The 24,997-nt window shown below is 37.7% G+C and overlaps 1 protein-coding gene across 7 annotated transcripts in view; it reads left to right on the top strand.

Moving 5' to 3' along the window:
* The window catches only part of LOC127451631 (dynamin-2-like), an 84,281-nt gene that overhangs the window by 40,205 nt on the left and 19,079 nt on the right, over positions 1–24,997 (top strand). For 5 of the 7 annotated variants that reach the window (XM_051716460.1, XM_051716454.1, XM_051716455.1 and 2 more), the window contains exons 7-13: positions 114–256; positions 3,967–4,102; positions 4,281–4,348; positions 14,007–14,145; positions 20,762–20,848; positions 20,931–21,001; positions 23,662–23,710. In XM_051716460.1, the coding sequence (XP_051572420.1) occupies positions 114–256; positions 3,967–4,102; positions 4,281–4,348; positions 14,007–14,145; positions 20,762–20,848; positions 20,931–21,001; positions 23,662–23,710 (693 nt within the window). Of the gene's footprint in view, positions 1–113; positions 257–3,966; positions 4,103–4,280; positions 4,349–14,006; positions 14,146–15,045; positions 15,185–20,761; positions 20,849–20,930; positions 21,002–23,661; positions 23,711–24,997 lie in introns of all 7 variants that reach the window. The other 2 variants (XM_051716459.1, XM_051716456.1) reach the window with 1 other exon arrangement.

Genomic DNA, 24,997 nt, shown 5'->3' with positions numbered 1-24,997 from the left:
TAGATGGCACTCTGCAGAAAGCTTAGCACACTTTTACAGAACACCGTTAATTTTTATATCACACATATTTTTACGTATCACACATGCAATTCCTCTTTTTCTGTCATTTTTAGCAATTGACCAACCACATCCGAGACACACTGCCCGGCCTGCGAAGCAAACTCCAGTCTCAGCTCCTGTCTCTGGAGAAGGAGGTGGAAGAATACAAGAACTTCCGCCCAGATGACCCCACACGAAAGACCAAGGCCCTGCTACAGTGAGTGTTTACACTGAGGTGGCCTGTGTTTTGTTTTTGCCACACCCTGAGCCTCTTACTTGAGTGCTTGCAAAGCTATGGCACTGTGTCTGTGTAGCTATCTAAACTGGAAGTGTTGAAGCTGCATGTCTTCTCAGAATGTTTACTAACAATGGACCAATCAGCTATAATCTCGAGGCTAGACTTAAAGGGAAATAGTTCACCCAAAAATGAATCCACTGTCATCGTTTACTCCCTGTAGTATCGCTATAAAACCCATCTGACTTTCTTTCTTCCTTGGAACACAAATGGTGAATTTTTAAAAAGTCTTCACATGATTTATTTGCCATAGAGCGGGGCGATTTTTAATTTTTTTTAATTAATTCGAGGTTTTGCATAAAATATAAGCAGACGCTGTAGATGGATACACTTTTAATCCACCAATGGCTGAATATAAAAGAGAAAAACAAATGCCCCGAAACAAAGTGTGTTGCAAGCTTTATTTACCATCTCACATGTGGCTTTGACTTACAACTGAACATTTAGTCCACTTTGTAGAAAATACTGAGATATACAGTACTGTGCAAATGTTTTAGGCACTTGTGAAAAACTGTGTGGATTTCTTAAAAAAAAATAATGCCATAAATAGTTTTCATTAATCAGTTAACATCATACAAAGTCCAGTAAACAGAAAAAGAGCTAAATCAATATTTGGTGTGAACACTTTTGCCTTTAAAACAGTACCAATTCTCCTAGGTACACCTGGACACAGTTTTTCTTGGTTGTTGGCAGATAGGATGTTCCAAACTTCTTAGAAGAATTGTGGTAAATTCTCCATCTATTTAGGCTGTCTCAATTACTTCTGTCTTTTTATGTAATCTCAGACTGACACGATTTTCAGTGGGGGGATTTGTGGGGGCCATGACATCTGTTGCAGGGCTCCCTGTTCTTCTATTCCATTCTATTTGCAAAAGGAATGTTTGGGAGTATAAAATTTATATTACCTATTGACACAATAAAGTAGCAGATATAAATAACCATCTTAAGACAAATGCTTTTGCGAAACATCTTATGTGCCTAAGACTTTTGCACAGTACTGTATATCGTGTATCGCCATTTAACCTAAAAATACAGAGATATGATTTTTGGTACATATCACCCAGCCTTAATGCCACCCTCAATCTGATAAGCTGAACATGTGTGGAAATATGCGCTATGTTCTGTTTAAGTCATGAAGCACTAAGCTACATTTTCTGAGATGTCAACAGAAATTGATGTGTTTATAATGAAGATGTTTGAACATACATGACAGTTATGGGCGCTTCATATCAAATCATATAATGGATAGGCTATAAATGGGAGAATCATCCACATCTACTTCTACCATGATGATTCAGATAGATCGCTAATTATTGATTTGTTTTGTGACGAGTTTCAAATGTACTGCATTTATAGCTAACATTTAGGAAGCGAAGCGATCATTTTGACAAATAGCAATATTATTTAATTTTGCTGCTCTGCTCAGCGTGTACCGCTAGATGGCGCCGTGTGCTCACACCACTGACTGACACCATTATTTTAAACTGAGCTTTTTTTCTTGCATCTTCAACTACACTGACATTTTTCTGATATCTGGACTGTACATACAAATTGATTGATATACTAAAAATACTTTATAGGTAAACATGACTATTTCTAGATACTGATTTCTAGACAACTTTCTAGATGGACTTGATTTAGATAAAAACAATAGCTAAATTGGCTGTGAGGTATTTTGTAGTTTTCTTATTTTCTCAAAGCTGTATACCCCATGTGCATTTACTTTTAAACTGTAAAATAATTGGATAGTTTAGCATGTTCAAAGGCAAGATGACGCCTTACCTCAGGCAAGAAGAAGATAAACTTGTTCCAGCTGTCATCTGATTTTTATAAAATGCATAAAATACATCTGATATCATTATTAAAAAATATATTTTTGTCATTTAATTTTTGTCATTTTGTCCCCTCGACCAAGGGAAGGCTAAGCCTTGCCCAGCTTTGCTTGCATTCTAATAAGGAACATGTTATTTGAATCATGTTGGAGTTACTTTTTTGAAAAATACCTTTAAATGTAGGAAAATCTAATCAAAAATCATAAATCATCCTTATGTTTAAAAAAAAAATCAAGATTTTATTTTTTTGCCATGTCGCCCAGTCCCAATTTGCCATAATGTAAGTAAATAGTTTCTAGTCTGTCAAGCTCAAAAAAGGAAAAAAACAATAAGAACACAATAAAAGTTATCGGTATGACCAGAGGTTATTTAACAGAGACAGGCCACTTCTTTTCAAATGAATGGGAGATATCTGAACACCCAGCGGTCAACAGATGTAGAAAGGAAGTCCCACCTTATAGGTAAAAGAGCCAATCACCTTTTAGATACAGACATCGCCTGTCTATCAACTCGAGAATGCGCATGAGCTATATAAATCGTTTTTTAGCGTAGTCTGAGGTAAAGAAGCACAATTTATGATTCCAGTGTTGTCAGTTTTACTGCTGATTTGAAATATGTTCTTTGATCGTAATCTTGACCAACTGTTTTTGAGATTTCAGTCTTTCCCCATTCAAGTAGATAGGAGCTGCACTTTCATGACTGGAAATAGCTTCCTGGGAGCATTTCAAAGATGGCCGACAGTGAACTGACTTACTAGAAAGACTTTGGCATGACTCATGCACTTTATTCCAAGTCTTCTGAAGCCATACAGTCATTTTGTGTGATGAACAGAATTAAATTTAAGTCATCAAAAGTTGAGTTGGATAATTTGCGTCAACATTCTGGCAACCCGCATGAGCTTCAAGTCTGCATCGGGGCAGACAACTCTCCAATATTTTGAATTTGGACTGCAGTACCCATTTCAAACACTTGTTGTCAATCTTACATATAGCACCTTTAACTTTGCTAATATGATTTGATTTAAGTGAAAAATTATTCTATAGAAAATATAACAGATTGAGTGTTAAAACCAAACAAAACTAAATTAAAATGAAATGACAAATTGAATATAAAATAGAAATATTAACTAAATATCCAAAACCTGACGTGTATTGATTACTTTTATTGTGGTTGTAGGCTGTTTTTGTCCTTTGTCCTTTTTTGAGCTTGAAAGACCAGAGTCATCATTCACTTACATTTTGGCAATAAATCATGTAAAGACTTTTGAAAAATTCACATTTTGTGTTCCACGAAAGAAAGAACGTCATACGGGTTTGGAGCGACAATATAGTGAGTAAATCTTGATAGAATTTTCATTTTTGGGTGAACCACTCCTTTGAAATCAATCAGACATTAATTGCATATTTTCTCACATAATGTTAGTATTGCTACTATTCCGTATTCATATAGGCTTAGTTAAAAACAAAAGAGTTTAGGATAGAAACCACATATCATGGGTTGGCTTCTTGTTTTAAGCCAAAAAAGTTTTATATGTAAAAAAAATGGAAAAATCACGCTTTTGGTATTTTTTTATAAAATCATGGGTTGAGAAAGTAAAAGTGACTTTAGTGACTGTGGATCGCATCAAAAAAGAATCTGGCCATCCGTCAACTAAACGAAAGCTTCCAGTGTAAATAACCTTTCAACAATTCAGATACTGCTACCAATTCAGTTGACGCATGGCAACACGGCACTTGCATGCGTTTTCGACATGTTGTAGAGTGTGGGGCAGATGTCTATAACTCTGGATTACACTCTCAGGATGGTCCAGCAGTTTGGAGTGGACTTTGAGAAGTGCATCGAGGGGTCTGGAGACCAGGTGGACACGGCAGAGCTGTCTGGAGGTGCCAGGATTAACCGCATTTTTCATGAGCGCTTCCCCTTCGAGCTGGTTAAGGTAAATGCAACATCCTTCCGAACTTTCAGGTTTGAGCTGTTATGATGTTTCTAAAAGATTGTCTTGCTAACTCCAGCAAATACGGCTTTAATGTTAAGATAACAAGTTGCAGCAAGTTCCTGGAAACCCCAGTACTATACCACACAGGTGCACTGGAATGCCTCTCTTTCTCTTTCAGATTGTTTTTGATGAGAAGGAGCTACGGCGAGAAATCAGTCACGCCATTAAGAACGTCCATGGTGTCAGGCAAGTTGCGTCCCTCTGATTTTGCAGGCCATATGGTGGCCAGAAAGCCACACCAGTTCTTCCATTCTCTGTTCACTGACTAATCCTTCGCTCTATCACTCTAATCACACACTCTTTGTCTTTGTTTGTTTTGATAAGGCCGTGCTCTCACAACAAGAATGGCAGACTTCCAGAATCGCTGTACTGCTCACTTTATACACAAGAGACATACTTTCATGTCACCAGTCGTGTTATTTTCGTAGAAGCGCACATACAAGATTTAAGTGTGTTTATTTAATTCACGTTTAAAAATGTCATTATATTTAACAATAACATTATGCATTAATAAATCATGTATTTAATTTGTTTAAAATGCAGTTAAATATAACAATAAAATAGCACATTAATAAGTCATTTTTAAACGCACCTTTTAATTGTGTTTTAAAAAAGCATTTGCCAATGGCTTTTCTTTTTCGTTTGACTTTGGCTTTTCTTTTTCCATTTACCAATTGCTTTTCTTTATCCATTTGACAATCGAGTTTAAAAATGCCATTGGACAGTTGACACGTGGAAGCAAACAATTAATTTTTGACTCAGTTTTAAGACACACCCCCTCTTGCACGTCCCACTCGAAGGAGCTGTAAGACAGCCTGTCATTGGATGGTTATTTATAGAGGTTTCGAGCAGTTTGTGCTCTATGAAACCTGCGCAAAAGAAGGGGATGCCAAACGTATCAGAAGTTAATTGTCTCTTGTCACCTCCAGAAGTGGGTAGTAACACACTACATTTACTCCGTTACATTTACTTGAGTATCTTTTTGGTTAAAATGTACTTTTATGAGTATATTTAAAGGTGGGTACTTTTCACTCTTACTCATAATTTCTATTGAAAAACGTACTTTTACTTTGTTACAATGGGCGACGTTCCTGTTGTTACATTACTGGTTTTAATTTAATAAATGTAAATAAAGGCGTAATTTATTGAGAGATTTTGGAAAGGCACTTTTACGACAGCGGAACTTTACATCTGCACTCTGTAACTGGAGTCGAGTCCACCACTGCAGCAGCAACAAGCACGCCAAATAAACACTTTCTTTGCTCCACACCATGAAAAAGAGTAGTTTCATCATGCAGTGCCTTCACTTTACACCAAGGCAAGCAGATATTTCAAGATTAAAACTGCAGCGTGGTAAGTTTTGGTGATTACAATAGCGTGGGCTTGTCTGTGTCACTGTCATTTTCAGGGTGATTCTGTAACTATGGGCTCTTATGACATCAGTTTATAAGTATATATTTTTATATCAGTGTTGCATTATATCAGATCCTAAATCCATGTAAACATCTGCGTTAAGTGTAAATGTCTTATGCTTTGCGGACCGTGTGCTTGACTTCTGGAGCACGTGCTGACAGTATATCTGCGCCTGCACAGCATTTCTGCGTTTGACAGATGTGGTGCGTTTTTCACATGGACAACAAAAAGCAATATCTGAACTTCAATAAGCCCAACATGCTTCCAAATACAGAGATAAGTTGCAGTTTACCCTTAGTGTACAAAACTAATGATCTAAATTATTTCAACACTTAAAATATTGTAACTACACTGAACTAAGAATTCATACAGGACTTTAAAAAGCGGCAGGAGTTTTGAAATAGCAACAGTAGGCATTAATAAAGCATGATCTTGTTTCGTTTTATTCAGCGTTACATATATGTTTTTCACCATAATAATTACTAGAAACTGGTTTCCAAACTTCTCTTCTAATTGACAGATTTGTCCAAATCTGACAATTATCCTTAAATTGATTGTCCAACCATAAATTAATATGGTCATACTTTCACGCCCTCATGTTGTTCCAAACCTGTGTGACTTTGTGTATTTTGTGGAACCCAAAAAAGATATTAGACATAATGTTAGAGACTGACAGTCTCAGTCACCATTCCCTTTTAAAATATGGAGGAAAAAACGTGCAGTGACAGTAAATGGTGACTATAAGGCTAATATTCTGTCTGACATCTCTTTAACTGTGTTGCATTGAAGAAAGTCAAATGGTTTGAAACAACACGAGGGTATGATGACAATTTCCATTAATAATAATAATAATAATTATTATTATTATTAGTATAATTATTATTAATCTGTAAGACATGTTAAATATGTATTGTGTAATGGAATATTGGGACGTAATCATCCATTATTTTTTATGTGGAAGTAACTAGTTACTCACTACTTGAGTATTCTTTTAATTGGATACTTTCTTACTCAAGTAGTTTTTTTACATAACTACTTTTACTTCTACTTGAGTAATAATTTTTTTTAAAGTAATTGTAATTTTACTTGGATAAAGATTTTGGGTACTCTACCCACCTCTGGTCTCTGCTGCTGTTAAATGCCGAGCGCGACCCTCCTCGAGTGTGCACAATGGAAGGTAGCCATTAAGGTACCGAGCCGCTAGAGAAAGCCGCCGGACCTCCTGGCTGCAGTGGCAGGGGCAGATCTACCGGGGTGGCATGTGGTGGCAAATGCCACCCTAAGAAAAAGCATTGGCACCCCAGCATATCCAATTGTATCAAATATAAATTGAAGTATATTATCATTGATTTTGACATTGTGTAGGGGTTTATTCATGTCAAACTGCCTAAACTCTCACGGAACACAAATGACTGCGGACTCATTGATTGATTACAGCAGCAACCAATCCCGTTATTATTTACAGCAGCAGCCAATCACAGCATCAACCAATTGCCTTCATACTAGTGCAGCGCATGTACGGTGTTTGGGCTCTCGCGGGTTGATGAGCTTATTTCCTCAACAGTAATTATCACAATGACAAATACGTGGAAAAATTTAATTTCTCAGTTGTTTCCAATATTCACTGAATGATTATAGATACATCGCTGTCAGTTATGGGTTGACACGGGTCCTCAACACTTTTTGAAATAGCTTCCGTCAGGTACAACATGTGTATTATCCAGATGAAACATCTCCAGTTCTAGAGTTGGAGTTTCTATTTCATCTGTGTGTGTTTTGACTGGTGATCCGACGCTGGAATGTGTTATTTTGAATCTTATGATAAGTGTTTGTTGCAGCTGTTATCAGTGTCGTTTAGCATCAGCAGTTTTGCCGCAGCTTGCGCTCCGTGTCCCCCATTGTGATGACCTTCTCGGCTGTATTGTTTGTGTGTATGTAGTGTATGTGTGTGTGTTGTCTTTTTCTCTTTCTTTCCCTCTCGCTTAATCACTTTCAGGTGTGGGGTAACCAGGTGAGCTAATTGTTGATGCAGTGTGTTTCCTCCCTATATAAACTGAGTGTTCCGTGGCTGGGTTGTGCTATGGGAGAGGGTTGTTCGTGAGCTGTGTCATCTCGTTCACGGGAGCTCAGGCGCATATTGACTTCTTTTCTGGGTTCCCGCTGCTGGAGCGTAGAGTTTGTGGTTGTTGCTGTCTGAATTTTGGAGTTTGCTGTTTTTCATATACAGAACTGTCAATAAACGTGTCTGTGTTTCCGCTACTCTTGTCACCCCTCTCCATCTTTTATTGCATTTTATTTTTAAACACCCATCCACTGATGTACAAATGCAATCTTGTTTTATTCAAATAAATAGTTATATTGGGGCAAATTAGAATCCAAACACTCTAAAAACTAAAGGCAAAAAGTTTCCACTAGATCAATCAGTCATATTCTTAATCAAAGTGCTGATCTATGTATTCATCTACTGACATGAAATGAAATGACCATATTATGTGAAATATTTATTTGGGTGCTTGAATCAGTCATTGAGAATTACTGTAATTTAAAAGAATCTTATACTGTGCATAACATAATATTCATGAGTTTTGCAGCACTGCCCCCACAGTACAATTTTCTGTACAGTTTATTTTTATTTAGACCTAACTTTGTGTTAATCTTCGCTCTCAAATGGATTATTCCAGCTGTTACATAGGTGATAGGCCTTCAGGACTTTATTAGCAGAATAACATGGGATATGCATGCATTTTCCATCCATGGGTACACTTAACAAAGGTAGTGACGTTTAGTCCAGATTGCCGGTTCTAAATGTCAAGCTAAGGAACATTTAGTATTTATTGACATGTTTAATAGACAATGTCTTGGTGCTCTGGAGATATACATTTTGTTACTTCATTTTTATATATACACTACCATTCAAAAGTTTGGGGTCACTTGCCTGAAATGTTTCTCATGATCTTAAAAATCTTTTGATCTGAAGGCGTATGCTTAAATGTTTGAAATTAGTTTTGTAGACAAAAATATAATTGTGCCACCATATTAATTTAATTATAAAAAAAAAAAAAAGTTTTTGAAATTGATGATTTGGACCAAATAATAAAGAAAAGCAGCCAATAAGTGCCCAACATAGATGGGAACTCCTTCAGTACTCTTTAAAAAGCATCCCAGGGTGATACCTCAAGAAGTTGGTTGAGAAAATGTCAAGAGTACATTTTGGTGACTACTTTGAAGATGCTAAAATATAACACAGTTTTGATTTGTTTTGGATTTTGTTTAGTCACAACATAATTCGCAAAGTTCCATTTATGTTATTCCATAGTTTTGATGACTTTATTATTATTCTAAAATGTGAAGAAAAAAAAATTATAATAAAGAATGAGTAAGTGTTTCAAAACTTTTGAACGGTAGTATATGTCTGCAGAAACATTAAAAATGTAGTCTTTTCGAGTGGCGTCCCCTTCACGCAGTGCCCTTTAAGAGCGCAAAATGCTTTTTAGAATTTGCCCCTTATATGGAATTGTTTATATAGTGTGGTTTTCCCATGCTTTAAACACGCGTTTGAATCCCAGCATGTTAATTTGGTGGTCGTGTCTCCTAATGGATAATATGGATTTGAATAAAACTTTGGACAGTGAGAAGCTTTTAAAAAAAAAAACACAATTAATGTAGCAAGATTTGGAATTAGTTTGGGGTTTGCCTGATGAGACTGGGAAAATCCATCTGCCGTGAATGTCGACAAAGATTTCAAGCCAAAGGGGGAAACACCAGCAACATTATTTAACACCTTCGGACACATCCCACTGCTTCTGCAGAATACACATGGGTTAGTGTCACTTCATTTAGCCTAAATGCTTTATCTTAACATTTACAGATTTACCATTTCTCTGAAAAATCGAATGTTACACTCGTTTATTTTTTTTTTTCCAATTACAATTGCATGGTGGCGGTGACTTCACACTTAATACCAGAGCTGCGTTTCCCAAAAGCATCGTAAGCACTGGTGCCAGTGGTCTCTATGATCAACTTAAAGGAGCAATATGTAACATTGACATCAAGCGTTTAAAATGGGTACTGCAGTCCAAATTCAAAATATTGGAAAGAGTTGCCCCCTCCTCGCCAGACTCGAAGCTCACGCAGGTTGCCAGGTTGAGGACATGCAACAGGAACGAGCAAACTGACAATGGCAAGTGACAAGCCTTTCACTGTGAGCTGATCAGCTAATGTATACTTTTGCCATGTTTTTATTGTTTGCAAATTATAAACCAGCTCATTGTCAGTCAGTGTTAGCTAGATGTATTGCTGGCTTTCATGTCTGCAGCGCGCTGTGTTTGCCCGCTAACTTGTTTCAAATCTGGCAACTCGGGGTGTCGAAATTCTATTGGGAAATGGGCAGTGGGTGGGATCACACAGGCCAAAACACAAACAGAAATTCCAGCACGGAATGGACATTTCAAAGTAGAATATACTGGCTGTAGCATTGTTTTCGGTGATGCCAGTATTTCAACTTAGCATGTTTCCTAATCTCTGAAAACATATTATGATAATTTTATGCTTTAGTACAGTAAATATATTACATAATTCCCCTTTAAGCTTGCAATGCTTTTGGGAAACGCAGCCCAGATCGGGTTGGTCACAGTTTGCTCGCGTCCCTGAGCCGTCGCGCTGCTCTTTACCAGGAGAGAGGGGCTGAAGTAGTTGTAATGAGAGGAGATGAAGTGGTTGTAATAATGAAACGGCTGCTCAAAATAGTCTTTTCAATGTTACAATATTTTTTATTTTTGTTACCAACATTCAAATAATCACAGAATAATGGAATAAATGTTTAAAGCTTTTGCTGTTTGAACTGGTTGTTTTGATGCGGCGAAGTTTTTTTTTTTTTTTTTTTTTTTTTTATACATCAAACTAAGAATGTATTAGATAACAAGTTTGTCCATTTGAGCCTTCTCCTAGTTCATCCATCAGTTATTTTTAGCACTTCTGGAGCAACAAGTGGAATGGCTAGTTTCTAAAACCCACTATGACAAACTGTGTTAAGAATTAACACACTATCGTGTGGTATCTTGATACTACTTGGTATCATGATACTTTAGCTGGTATAGTATCGTTAGATATGATTATGGTATCTTGTCAACCCTAATTTGCACAACACAAGATTGAGAAGCAGACTTTATTTGCGACATTTAAACATTCATGTACAAAGTAGGTTGATTAAAAAAATATATATTATATTTAAATTAGTAAAATACTAACAAGTAAAATACAACAGTAGTTTAAGCTTTACCATTTTTTCACAAAAGTGTGCTTGCTTGCCTCCTGTGTATCCTCTGCTGGTCCGCCTTTTCCCGATACACATGCAATTATTTTAAAGAGCCCATATTATGCTAATTTATAGGTTCATAATTTTATTTTGGGGGTCCACTAGAATAGGTTTAAATGTTCAAAAAACACATTATTTTTCTCATACTGTACATTTCTTTTCCCCGCTCTTCATACTGAAACGAAAATGCTCTGATTTACCTCCTGTCTCTTTAAAGCCCCCCTTTGCGAAAAGCCCAGTCTGCTCTGATTGGTCAGCTGACCCAGTCTGTTGTGATTGGTCAACAGCGTAGTGTGTATGTCGGAAATGTAACGCCCCTTTCCATAACTGAGTTTCAGCTCCCGAGTCTTCCTGAGCAGCTGTAAACACTACTGTAACTATGGTAACAGTGACGTCGGTTTTTGCCGTACCAGTTTGAGCCAGAGTCCGATAATGAATTAAATAATGAAAGTTATCACCTTCGCACGACTTGAGCAGGACGTTTCACAGTGGTAAGTTTTAATTTAGTAGCTTTCTTTCAAGTACACTGTTGATTATTGTGGACCTAACAAAGTTTCAAGTAAAAGATACGTAGTGCAACTAAATTAGACATCTTTTGCTGGAATGGGTGTAGCCAAACTTTTTTCACCCGAGCTATGAATGGAGAACAGAGGCTTACTCCCGGTTAGTGAGCAAGTTTGCCGGGGAGTACCGTGGATAGCGGCTGTAACATTACAGCTTATAATTATATAAGACTCTTGAGATCGACCATTTTGTTACACAGTTTTAGGTCAAAGCCGGCCCACAGCTGAATAGTAAACTCTTACCAAAACAATATCATACATAGCAAGTTAGTCGTCACTACAGTGGATTGCAGATTTAAAATTAGATTTATATGTAAAAATAAATCCATCTCCACACTTGATCACTATTCATGATAGTAAGAATGACAAACAATCTGCATAATTCTACACAGTTGTAGGTAAAAGTGGGCCCGCAGCTGATTAGCAAAGCTATTTCAACACAATAACGTTAGCTAGCAGGTTAGCAGAGGCCTACAGCTGTGCACTGGGTGTACACCATAGCTACAACACAAAACTCTGCATTTGAACTCTCGGTAGAAGATAAATCCACAAATAATCAAACATACATACAGGTGATCCTGAAGCACCAGATTGTCCCAACAAAGCGGGAACTACACCATCTTTCAGGGGTAACCGACTTGAAAATCCGGCATTGGTTGTGGATATACTGCTGAAGAATAGTGGTAAAAATACATTTTTACCACTTATTCTTCAATTCGTCTGCCTTTGGATGTCCAAACATAGAGGTTTCGTTTTCGAAACAGTGTCTTCTCGACATGGTGACAACACTAACCCAACTCATTTGTTTGAGGGCGGGCCAATGTAGCCCTTAGGTGGGCATTATGCAAATGTGTTGCATAGTGACGTAGATACTTTATGGAAGAAAAGGCTGGACTACAATCCAGCCATTTTGTGTAGTTCTTGAGCAGTGTTATCTGTGGGTGAGTATAACTTCCTTTTGCGTGACTTTGTTCTTTGTAACTTTGCAGACCTTTTACATGCACAAAGAGCTATGTTACACACTAAAGGAAAGGTCAAATATAAGCAAAATAGGGCCTCTTTAATAAAAAGGACCTTAACATATTTAAAAGGTGGACATAAAGTGTCTTAAAAGGAATGTGATATAACTGACAGTGGATGTGGTGTCACTGCTTGACAGGAGTTGCTGAAGGAAGATTAGGCAGCACACGGAGAAGCGTTTGCTTCAGGTAGGTTTAAGATCCGGTGGCCGCTGCATCCCGGAGGATTGCCGGCTTTCTCCAGTGGCTTGGGTACCTTAACGGCTCTCTTCCATTGTGCACACTCGAGGAGGGCCACACTTTGCATATAACAGCAGCGGTTACAAGAGACTATTAGCTTCTGATAAGCTTCGCGTCCACTTCATTTGTGTGGGTTTCATAGAGCACAAACTGCTCAACCTCTATAAATAACCATCCAATGACAGGCTGTCTTACAGCTCCTTCGAGTGGGACGTGTAAGAGGGGGTGTGTCTTAAAACTGAGTCGAAAGTTCATTAGTTGCTTCCACATGTCAACTGTCCAATGGCATTTTTAAACTCGATTGTCAAATGGATAAAGAAAAGCAATTGGTAAATGGAAAAAGAAAAGCCAAAGTCAAATGAAAAAGAAAAGCCATTGGCAAATAGATGAAGAAAAGCTATTGTCAAATGCTTTTTTAAAACACAATTAAAAGGTGCGTTTAAAAATGACTTATGTGCTATTTTATTGTTATATTTAACTGCATTTTAAACATAAATTAACTACATGATTTATTAATGCAAAATGTTATTGTAAATATAATTAACATTAAACATTTAAATGTGTCTATTTATTTGTCCATTTATAAATTGGTTTATTCACTATTTTATTTTCAAATTAATAGATTGATAATTTATTTCTTCATTCTTTATGACTCGGCACTCTGCGGCTTTCTTGCGCAAAGACGTGGACTGTCCGCAGGTCTGGAAAAACTAGGCTGCACACAAAGAGTCGACGCATACTGCGCCGATGACTACATTTGTGCCATGGAAACCTAAGTATACTTTGTACTTAACACGCGTTGGCACCTGGAACGAACACCGATTTGGCTACGATCTGTTTCTGTTTTGTTTTTTTTCACAGACCTTGAAAATTCTACAAAAGCAAAATTCGAACAAAAAAATTGTGTAGTGAGGGCATGGCCTAATGTGCTTTAGAATCACCTTGATGTCTGAAATGTCTTTGAAATGTCTAATTGGCTTTTTATCCAACAGAGCTATCCACATTTATCCATCCATCTATTTCATTTGATTCACTTTCATTTGTTTTTGTTTTAGTACTAGTAAGCTAAACCTATGTTTTTCACTCATGCTCTACCATAACTTCTTGATTTCACTTCCAATATTTTTAATTTCCATGTTATGGCAACAAATATCTGGTTTGAGTTTTTTGCTACTTTTTTGTTTATTTCCTTCCTCCTTTCAAAAAAGTTTTTTTTTTTTTTTTTTCTTTCTCCTGTCTCTGTCTGTCAACATCCTCTTATGTCCTGCTGTCTGTCTGTCCCTGTGCGTTCTCAGAACTGGGCTGTTCACTCCAGATCTGGCGTTTGAAGCCATCGTGAAAAAGCAGATCATTAAGCTGAAAGAGCCCTGTCTGAAATGTATCGATCTGGTTATTCAAGAGCTCATCAACACATTCAGGCAGTGCACCAACAAGGTACTGCAGTACCCCAGCCTGGCCACCGGGGGGGGGGGCTTCCTTACGAGGGGGTCACACGACACCTGAGGCAAACAGATGATGCTTTCAGTGAAAAGCGCAGAGGGAGAGTTGGTTTCGGAGAGTGTGTTGCATGTTTGCGTGTTCGTGTGACCCCTTCGGCCCTCCGGCTGCCTTGTGCACAGGCTCTGCTGTCGTGTGTTGGGGTGTTGTGACGGTCTTGTGAAAAGGTGATGAGCAGAGGGAGACTTTCTCTGGTCATCTGTGGTTTAAAAGGGATGAGCCGTGGGCCTCTTTCACATCCTGCTTAAGTACTTTAGGGCACGGATGAAAGGTTAAGGCTTTCTTGAGGCCTATTCACACCAAGTCTGAATTTAACATTTTCAAGAACTGTTAACGGAACTGAATGTTATATATCATTTGGTTACAGTATTTTTTTTTAAATTTTTTTTTTAATGAAATGCATCTATATTTCCACCCCTAATGAAAAGATTTAAAAATAAAATGATGCATCTCTATAAACTCCTTCACAACGAATCCAAAATATTGTATTGAGACGATTTTTTTTTCTTTCTTAATTTGATCAGTTTTTTAATTGTTTGGATGATGATAATTCAGTTCCGTTTTGGTGTGACAAGGCTTGTAGAGTATGTTTATTGTGGTGCAGCAATACATAATTCAAGGTGTTGTTTTTATCATGATGTGAAAACCTGCGGCTGCCCCTTTTGGACCTCATTTTCTATCTGTTCATAGATAAGCAATGATTAATCAACTAAATTTTTCCTTTTTATTCTTCCCCTTCTTCATGTCCTCTTCTCTGCCTTCTCTCTCTTTTTTGTCCTCTTTTAACACATGAACACTTCTCCCCCCTGCCCAATGGCAACCCCCTTCCCCCCTCAGAACAGGGTTGTTTACCCCTGACCTGGCCTTTGAGACTATAGTGAAAAAACAGGTCCGCAAACTGAAAGAACCCAGCCTGAAATGTGTGGACCTGGTGGTGTCCGAGCTCACCACCCTCATCAGGAAGTGTGCCAACAAGGTAACCAGAGTCAAAAAAAGAGGTGGAGTCCCATGAATATAGCCTAACTCCTCCCACCGTTTCCACATGCTGCTGCCCACCTGCCCATTCAGCTTTCCATCAATATGAAATCAGCCCGCCCCCTCCGCTGCACCCATCATGTTTTTTTGGGATTGTATTCATATCACCCTCATGTCCGAGTTGGTGTACAGTCCCGAAAAATTTAGGCATCTTGGGAAGTTTCCAAGTTTAAACGACTCCCAGCTTTAGAGATCCATTTCCAGCATTCTTTAAAGGGATTATTCACAAAAATGAAAATAAAAATTCTGTCATCATGTATTCACGCTCATGTCATTCCAAACTTGTATGACTTTTCTTTCTTCCTTGGAAGATGTTAGGCAGAATGATAATTTCAGTAACTATTTACTTTGTATGGGGGAAAAAAAGATGCAATGAAAGTGAAAAGTGATTGAAACTAACAAATTGGTGAACATCTCATGTTGTGCTCCACATAACAAAGTCATCCAGGTTTAAAGTGACATAAGGGCGAAAAAATCATGACCCGTTTCATTTTGGGGTGAATTACTCCTTTAGTTGCCCTCCCAATTTCACTGACTCTTTGTTGCTTTAGTAGAGCATCAGTTAGCCTGAATCACTGACTGTAAAACTAGAGATTTTTTGCTCAATGCTCCAGACTTGGCCCAATACAAAAGGCTGCTGCTGTTGCCATAGCAACAAAGATTGTTCACCTGCCATCTTGTGGTCGCCGGATGAACTGCAGTGCAAAACTGTCATTGATTTTTTTTTCCTTCCTCCCCAACTTCACCTTTCCTTTATGAAATGTTATCCATTTTCACATTCTTTCCTTTCTTTAATCTGTTCACTGCATCACTTTCAGTGCTGGAAGAGTATCCTTGTGACTTTAACCTCAAATATTTTGAGGTTATTTGCAGCAGTTCATAACATATTTATCATGAAAAAAATGTTAGCACCTTTTAAATACAGCTAGGATTGGGAATAATAAGGAATTTAACAATTCTGGTTCTGATTCTATAAACAATTCTTTGTCTTTTTTAGGAAGCACCAAATTATTGATCCTAAATAAATAATACCATATAATTATGAAAATACCAAAAATAACTGTTTTGGTACCAAATTCTGACACTTCTGACTGTATATAATTGAAGCCAGAAGTTTACATACACTTAGGTTGAAGTCATTAAAACTAATTTTTTTTAACCACTCCACAGATTTCATATTAGCAAACTATAGTTTTCGCAAGTCATTTAGGATATCTACTTTGTGCATGACATGAGTAATTTTTCCAACAATTTCTTACTTTTAATTGACTATATCACAATTCCAGTGGGTCAGAAGTTTACATTACATACTAAGTTAACTGTACCTTTAAGCAGCTTGGAAAATTCCAGAAAATGATGTCAAGCCTTTAGACAATTAGCCAATTAGCTTCTGATAGGAAGTGTACTGAATTGGAGGTGTACCTGTGGATGTAATTTAAGGCCTATCTTCAATCTCAGTGCCTCTTTGCTTGACATCATGGAAAAATCAAAAGAAATCAGCCAAGACCTCAGAAAAAAATTGTGGACCTCCACAAGTCTGGTTCATCCTTGGGAGCAATTTCCAAACGCCTGAAGGTACCACGTTCACCTGTACAAACAATAGTACGCAAGTATAAATGCTATGGGACCACGCAGCCATCATACCACTCAGGAAGGAGATGCATTCTGTCTCCTAGAGATGAACGTATTTTGGTGCACAAAGTGCAACTCAATTCCAGAACAACAGCAAAGGACCTTGTGAAAATGCTGGAGGAAACAGGTAGACAAGTATCTATATCCACAGTAAAACGAGTCCTATATCGACATAACCTGAAAGGCTACTCCGCAAGGAAGAATCCAGTGCTCCAAAACCGCCATAAAAAAGCCTTTGCACATGGGGACAAAGATCTTACTACTTTTTGGAGAATTGTCCTCTGGTCTGATGAAACAAAAATTGAACTTTTTGGCCATAATGTCCATCGTTATGTTTGGAGGAAAAAGAGTGAGGCTTGCAAGCCGAAGAACACCATCCCAACCGTGAAGCATGGGGGTGGCAGCATCATGTTGTGGGGGTGCTTTGCTGCAGGAGGGACTGGTGCATTTCACAAAATAGATGGCATCATGAGGAAGGAAAATTATGTGGAAATACTGAAGCAAAATCTCAAGACATCAGCCAGGAAGTTAAAGCTCGGTCACAAATGGGACTTCCAAATGGACAATGACCCCAAGCATACCTCCAAAGTTGTGGCAAATTGGCTATTCAAAGTCAACAAACAAAGTCAATTGGAGTGGCCATCATAAAGCCCTGACCTCAATCTGACAGAAAAGTTGTGGGCAGAACTGAAAAAGCATGTGTGAGCAAGGAGGCCTACAAACCTGACTCAGTTACACCAGTTCTGTCTGGAGGAATGGGCCAAAATTCCAGAAACTTATTGTGAGAAGCTTGTGGAAGGCTACCCAAAAAGTTTGACCCAAGTTAAACAATTTAAAGGCAATACTACCAAAATACTAACAAAGTGTATGTAAACTTCTGACCCACTGGGAATGTGATGAAAGAAATAAAAGCTGAAATAAATCATTCTCTCTACTATTATTCACATTCTTAAAATAAAGTAGTGATCCTAACTGACCTAAGACAGGGAATGCTTTCTACGATTAAATGTCAGGAATTGTGAAAAACGTACGAAAAGTTTAAATGTATTTGGCTAAGGTGTATGTAAACTTCTGACTTCAACTGTATATTTAAAAGGATAGTTCAAACAAAAATGATTATTTCATCATTTACTCGCCCTCATGCCGTCTCAATCTCATAGGACTTTTTTTTTTAATTTTGCGGAACACAAACGAAGATTTTTCATTTTTTTTGCAGGATATACGGTTTGATGTGTCTTATATCCATACAATGGAAGTCCATGGGATCCAAAACCTTTAAGCCAATAATTACATTGATTTTAAAGTCTCATAAACCTTAAAGGAATATTCTGGGTTCAATACAAATTAAGCTCAATGTACAGCATTTGTAGCATAATATTGATTACCAAAAAAAAAAAAAAAATCTCATATGTCTTTTTCTTTAAAAAAAGCAAAAATCAAGGTTACAGTGAGGCACTTACAATGAAAGTGAATGTGGGTTGAAAGGCAGAAATGTGAAGCTGATAATTTAATAAAAGCACTTTAATTTTATCATATTAATTCTCCTGTTAAAACTCATTATTTGAGTTGTAAAGTTGTCTAAATCATCATTTTAGGGTTTGTTGACATTGCATCATCATGGCAACGAAGTTGTAAAATTGGCTATAACTTGCACAGAAAAGGTTAGTAAGCGATTTTAACACCTTTAAATCATGTTAACATGCATATTGTTCATGTCTTGTGGCTGTACTTTTGAAATTATTTGCCAGATTGGCTCCATTCACTTCCATCGTAAGTGCCTCACTGTAACACAGATTTTTGCTTTTTTAAAGAAAAGGAGAAACTAGTTGAAATTAATTTTTGTGGTAATAAATATTATGGCATAAATGCTGTTGATTGAGCTTAACTTGTATTTAACTGAATATTCCTTAAAGTACAACATAACACGTTTTTCGGTTTATTTTGAGTCAGACTGAAAGTAATGATTTGTGTGAGTCAGTGTTAATACTGTAACCATTCTGACTGAGTCGCTTTTAGATCAATGAGTTTGAGAATCATTTTTTGAGTTATTTTGAGTAATTCATAAAAAAAAGTAATCTATACACAAATTAGACTACATTCAGTAAATTTGCATGCCCTTTAAAAGTTTTTTTTTTTTTTTTTTTTTTTAAACAATGTATATGCTTTAGTTTAACTTAAAAACCTAAAAAAAAGTAATCTATACACAAATTAGACTACATTCAGTAAATTTGCATGCCCTTTAAAAGTTTTTTTTTTTTTTTTTTTTTTAAAAACAATGTATATGCTTTAGTTTAACTTAAAAACCTAGATAATGCATTTGTAGTTCAGTTTCATCCAGCATGCTTACACTAATCAGATTTAATAATTTAACCACAACTAGACTCACTGTTGTGGCATGCCTTCTCTAAAAACATATCTTCCGTTGTGTTTTCTATAATAATGAGAAGAATTAAAACAGCAGAATTTTGTCAAAGATCTAATATTTCTGTGCATAAAAAAGATTTCCCACCATTGTGATTCCTGTATACATTTTTGTCACAGGTAAACATTGCATTGCATATGTCAGTGCTCATTCTGGAAGAGAGAGACCAAATGATTCACTGCAAAAGTACAGTATAATTCAGGTTTAGTTAGAACTAGGAATGTTATTTGAGAAAAAAAAAAATCAATAATATAATTACATGAGATGCTGATGAATCGCAATTAATCGTATATTAATCGCCCCTTACATTATTATTCAATATATAATGATTAAATAATTAGAAATTAAAAATATATCATAAATACAATAATTCCGATAGTAAAAAAACATTGTGGCAGGTGAGTAAAGCATTGATAAGACAATACAAAAAGTGGCTTGTTTTTTTTTCCATATTGTTAAACATAAGCCTATCATTAGCCTATAGTCCACAGCAATCCATTTTGCAATTTAATTCTTCAATCTGTCCGAGATAGCTTTATTATAAGGTCTTTTCTAAGGACGCATCAGTGTACACATGCATCAGACGTACACTTTTGGAGCGTCTCACTTTGGTTGCATCGCTTCATAAACTGAGCGTTTTTTGGTCGCTGTGTCAAGTTAAACATAGTTTAAAACTTAGAAAAACATGTTTTGCGATCCCTGCACTGGGGAATGTGCACCGTACAGTTGTGTTTGAACGCAAGAACGCGTCCTGATCTTGTTATCTTGTCCTGAAACATGTGTATACATACATATATATATGTACTATACATATACATGTACTGACTGATTGCGCTGTACAGTTATTGTGGCATGTAACCAGCGAGGACAACATTATTCAGACTGGAAGCATACAGTGTTCATCGGCACAAGGTAACATTGTCAGAGTATTTTAGTATTGTGTTCCATTCGCGTCGGCAGAAGAATGCTTAAGAACTTTTAACAGAACCGAACTTCATAGAAATCATCTAGTTTCAGTATTTAAAAAAAAAAAAAATAGAACCGGTTCTGAAGAACCAGTACTCAATTCCCCACCCTAGTTACAATATCCATAAAGTGAATGTTTACTGCAAATAGAATTTAATTCATTGATTCACTGTACTTTCTTAGCTGAAAGTGAATGCTCTCTTACCAGCACAACTTGCTGAAATAGACAATTCTGTGTGTGTGTGTGTGTGTGTGTGCACATGCTCTCTCTTGCATTGATTCCTCTTGTGCATGGTGGCTTAGCTACAACTAGTCCTTGTATACATCCTGTGTGAAAAGGAGTTGTTGTGGTTAGCTCTGTGTGTGTGTGTGTGTGTGTGTGTGTGTGTGTGTGTGTGTGTGTGTGTGTGTGTGTGTGTGTGTTTTTATGCAATTGAATGTGGCTGTGGTAGCATGTACATGCTGTAGCCTGCATCTATGTGCTGTTTTTCCCCACAGCTGGGCTCTTACCCCAGACTGCGAGAAGAGACCGAGAGAATTGTTACCACTTACGTCAGGGAGAGAGAAGGCAAGACCAAGGACCAGGTGCGAGACCAGCGAGAGCACTTACCACTTTTGGACTTTTGTCCTATTTTTGCTCATATAACTGAATTATTTTCATCTCCAGGTTCTTTTGCTGATTGACATCGAGCTGTCTTACATCAACACCAATCATGAAGACTTCATTGGATTTGCAAAGTATGTGCAGCAACTCTTTTCTTTCTTAACCAAAAGCTTGACCTCTAACCTTCAGCAATGCATAGTGGGTGAATTCCAATTAAAAGTGATGATCCCTATGCCCTATTCTCTTCAAAGGGCAGAGCCCTTGAAGTGGGTACTCTAAAGTAGTGTTTCCCAAACCAGTTCTGGAGGCACCCCAACACTGCACATTTTGTATGTCTCCCTTTTTTGACACACCCATTTCAGATCTTGGATTACCCTACTAACAAGCTGATGAGTTGAATCAGGTGTGTTTGAGTAGAGGGATATCCAAAATGTGTAGTGCTGGGGTGCCTCCAGGACAGGTTTGGGAACCACTGCTCTAAAGCAAGCATGGCATGACTGTATGAATGTACCCTTCATTTAAGGTGCTGTAAGTGTATTTTTTATTTATATTTATTTATTTATTTTGTATGATATGATATGGAGAAAATATTCCTTCTCTCTGAAAGATATCACTAAATAAGTGTCCTGAAATACCGCACTGGTTTCTGTGACAGCACTAGCGGGCCGCGGTCATATTCTTTGATTGACCAATCAGAAGACTATGATGTGCTTTCTGCCTGTCAGTCATTTTGCGTATTCTCTGTGTGTAGTAGTTGAAGTGGATCATTCAGGTTTGATGCAATATTTAGATTTAGAACAGTCATCAGTTGAGGGTGCTATTTTGTTTCTGTTGTGAATGACAACCTTGAGAAGACGCACTGCTGCTCTTCTGCTTGGTGACGGTCTCAGTGGTACAACCGTATCTTTAGAGGGTGGGGTTTTGGAAAGAGGGGTGTGTCTATTTCAATTGCTCAGTTTCGTGGAAATTACAGAATGGCTAAAATTGCTTACAGCACATTTAACAGTCTTGTGGAAGGGCCCTGAAAAGATACATTTTCTAACTTTCATTTGGAACGACTCTTCGGGTGGCGTCCTCTTCACGCAGTGCCCTTGAACGGCGCAAAAGTGCTGTTTGGAAATCGCCAAGTGTCAACAAGGTTGTGGGCATAATGTCTGATCTGCATTGCAGCTGACTCATGTAGACAGGAAGGGGCTGTCTGACCAACATGTACAGCATTCAACAATGGTTCGCTTATTTATATGACGCTAGAACAAAGCAGAATATACAAGTGTGCACAATATCTTGTTTACTTGCTGCTAAAGGCTGGGTCACACCACGTGAATTTAAAAATCTGAACATATTCCAAAAATACTAGGTAGTATCACATGTCTCGAATAGGAAAGGCAAGACAAAATATGACCTCTAGAGACAGCAATTCGAGTTGGACTCGAACTCCACTTTTTTCAATTTCTTGAGATGTGCCAACCTGCATGCTCGATTTCCATTGGATGCTCACCCTATGACTTCAGACTCCAGAGTCATGGAACATCAAACAATATGTGATTTCCTCTTTTGTTGTTGACAGTCGGCTCAAAAAGATGTAACATGTTTGATATATCCTCAGACTAGATGGAATCGTAGTTGGAGGGTAAGAAATCAGAGTTTGTACCCATCAAAAACTATAAGAATTTGTCAACTTCGACTGCCCCAAAATCTGCAGACTGGAGCCAACTAGCACTGACTTGACCAACTACATATCGGGGCTTAAATTGGTATTAAAGTCATGTATTGTAATCCAGCCTTATGTGTCTCAAACAGTAGTCTTAATATCTTAAACATTCGATGCTAGGAACTTTGACTAGGTTGTCCTTGCAAGCACTCATGAAACAGTGAACTTGTAAACACAACTTTGGCAGTGCTAGCGTAGCTGCAGTAGCACTACTGATCGCCATGTTTTTCTGTTGTGCCTGTAAGTATTCACGCTTTCATTCAGGCAGCACACAGATGCAAATGTATTCATTTTAATTCTGTCACCTGTATCTACTTGTTTCGAAATTAGTTAGTACTACCAAAACTAAAAAGAAAAATTTGTTTAATTTTTTTTTTTTTTTTTATTGACGTGGTTCTGAAGTACCAGTACTTTGATGCCCCTATACTGAATTACCTTCTCTATATAAAAATAGATGTTTTAGCATGTTTTTATCCTGAAAAAATGTAATAAAATGATTAGTTTCATTCCCTCGGCCTGTGCATTTTGGGTAAAGCAAAAACATAACCAAGTGCACTAAAATCATTAGTGCATGTCCTTGACCTCTCAGACAGCAAGTTTACAACTAAGGACTGATTGCATGTACAATGTTGGCATGCTCAGTTAACGTAGAACTGGCAAGAGACCAAGGCAACATAAAGCATCGACCCTGCTCGCAACTGCGTGTGACCCCATGCGCATGCTGTGAGTTTGCTGGCATTAGCTGTCACTGCCTTTCTGATAACGGTTTTCGTGCCGTCACTTTCAGTCTTGACTTCAGATGGATGGATGACGGTACCCTGCCAGGGTTCGGGAACAACAGGTGTGCTAGCACCCCCTGAAACACCCACCCACATTCAGATAGATCTTAACCAGGTCTCCCATCTCCTTTTTTTCTACCCACCCATCCTCTTCTCATGCCTAAGTGGCGGGATTGCTCCCACCCAGAGCGCCAAGGAAGTTTATAAAGTCATTGCTTCACTGTTGTGCTATTTTCACAAAACTGACAGCGGTGTTCAATCAGTGCATAATCAGTGTTTGTCTGCATCTTTTCCCCACCTGCAGTGCCCAGCAAAGAAACACTGTCAACAAGAAGAGGGCCGTTCCCAACCAGGTACAGATCCCTTTGCTTCCAGAAACTCTTGAATCCCTGCTGATATCCCACTTTCACTTCCTCAGTATCCCTTGCTCCAACACCATTATCCCCTCCACCATTTTCACTAAACGCACAAGGCCCTAACCTTGAATCTTGTCGAACCCCTTTCATACCACTTCTTTCTCTTTACCCTATATGATCTATCATATTCAAAACTAAACGATACATTTTCCCAAGGTCTCTGACTTATTCACATGATTATCCTCAACCTTTTACACCATGTTCTAACCTGGCATGACTCAATAAAACTATAAAAGCAATAAACAAAGTGTCAAGCATTAATCGGTATTAATTGTTTTTTGTCCTAACCAGCTGTGACCACGAAATGCATCAGGACATTTTGTCAGTCGCTTGGTTCCTCTCTCTGCTGCATCGTCCTAGATAGCCCCGCCTACAGTGAAATCTCATTGGTCCAAAATACTCTTTCTTAGAACTATATATTATAAGTCAAATATGTTCAGATTGGCTTTATTGTGCTGCGTCATGCAGCATTTTCGCTTTCACTGTGGACAAATGACTTTTGCTCGAATCTTGTCGCATTGCACCTGGTTAGGACACTGTTTGTATGTGTACCGTTTTATATAAATAAATATTGCTCAGCGCTGAAGAGTAACACGTTTAAATTGGTGAAAGAGCCAAAAACAGCCTCCTTATGTATAAAGGTTTTGAGAGAAAATTACATAAGCATCTCAAAAGCACACTGTGTTTTTAAAAGGGGGAGTTTAGACAGGGACATTCCCTCTCATTTCCTCCACTGCATTTGAGAAATTGCTCTCACTTGCATCACCGCAATACTAGCCGCTAGTAACACTGACACATGCAATGCAACTTACGTAACAATGACAAAATGAATAATCAATGCTTTATTTTTTTGTTTCTATTTGTCTTGCCCTAATTTAATGCAAACTTCCTCTTTTTTTGGAAACGCCATGTTAATAAAAAGGGGAGTTTAGACAGGAACATTCCCTCTCATTTCTTCCCTTGCATTTGAGAAACTGCTCTCACTAGCATCACAGCAGTATTAGCCGCTAGTAACACTGACACATGCAGTGCAACTTCTGTAACAATGACGAAATGAATAATCGGTGCATATTTTTTTTTTCTATTTGTCTTACCCTAATTTAATGCAAACCTCCTCTTTATTTTGAGTGTAATTCAGAATGTGCATGGATCCAGCTGTGACAATGACACAACCTTAGATAATTCTGATTTGTGGTAATGTCATGTGTGTTAATCTAATTGCAT

Source organism: Myxocyprinus asiaticus, chromosome 14, assembly GCF_019703515.2.
Source record: "Myxocyprinus asiaticus isolate MX2 ecotype Aquarium Trade chromosome 14, UBuf_Myxa_2, whole genome shotgun sequence".
Lineage (NCBI taxonomy): Eukaryota > Metazoa > Chordata > Actinopteri > Cypriniformes > Catostomidae > Myxocyprinus > Myxocyprinus asiaticus.
The sequence above is the reverse complement of the archived record's forward strand: the minus strand, read 5'-3'. Positions and strand labels throughout refer to the sequence as shown.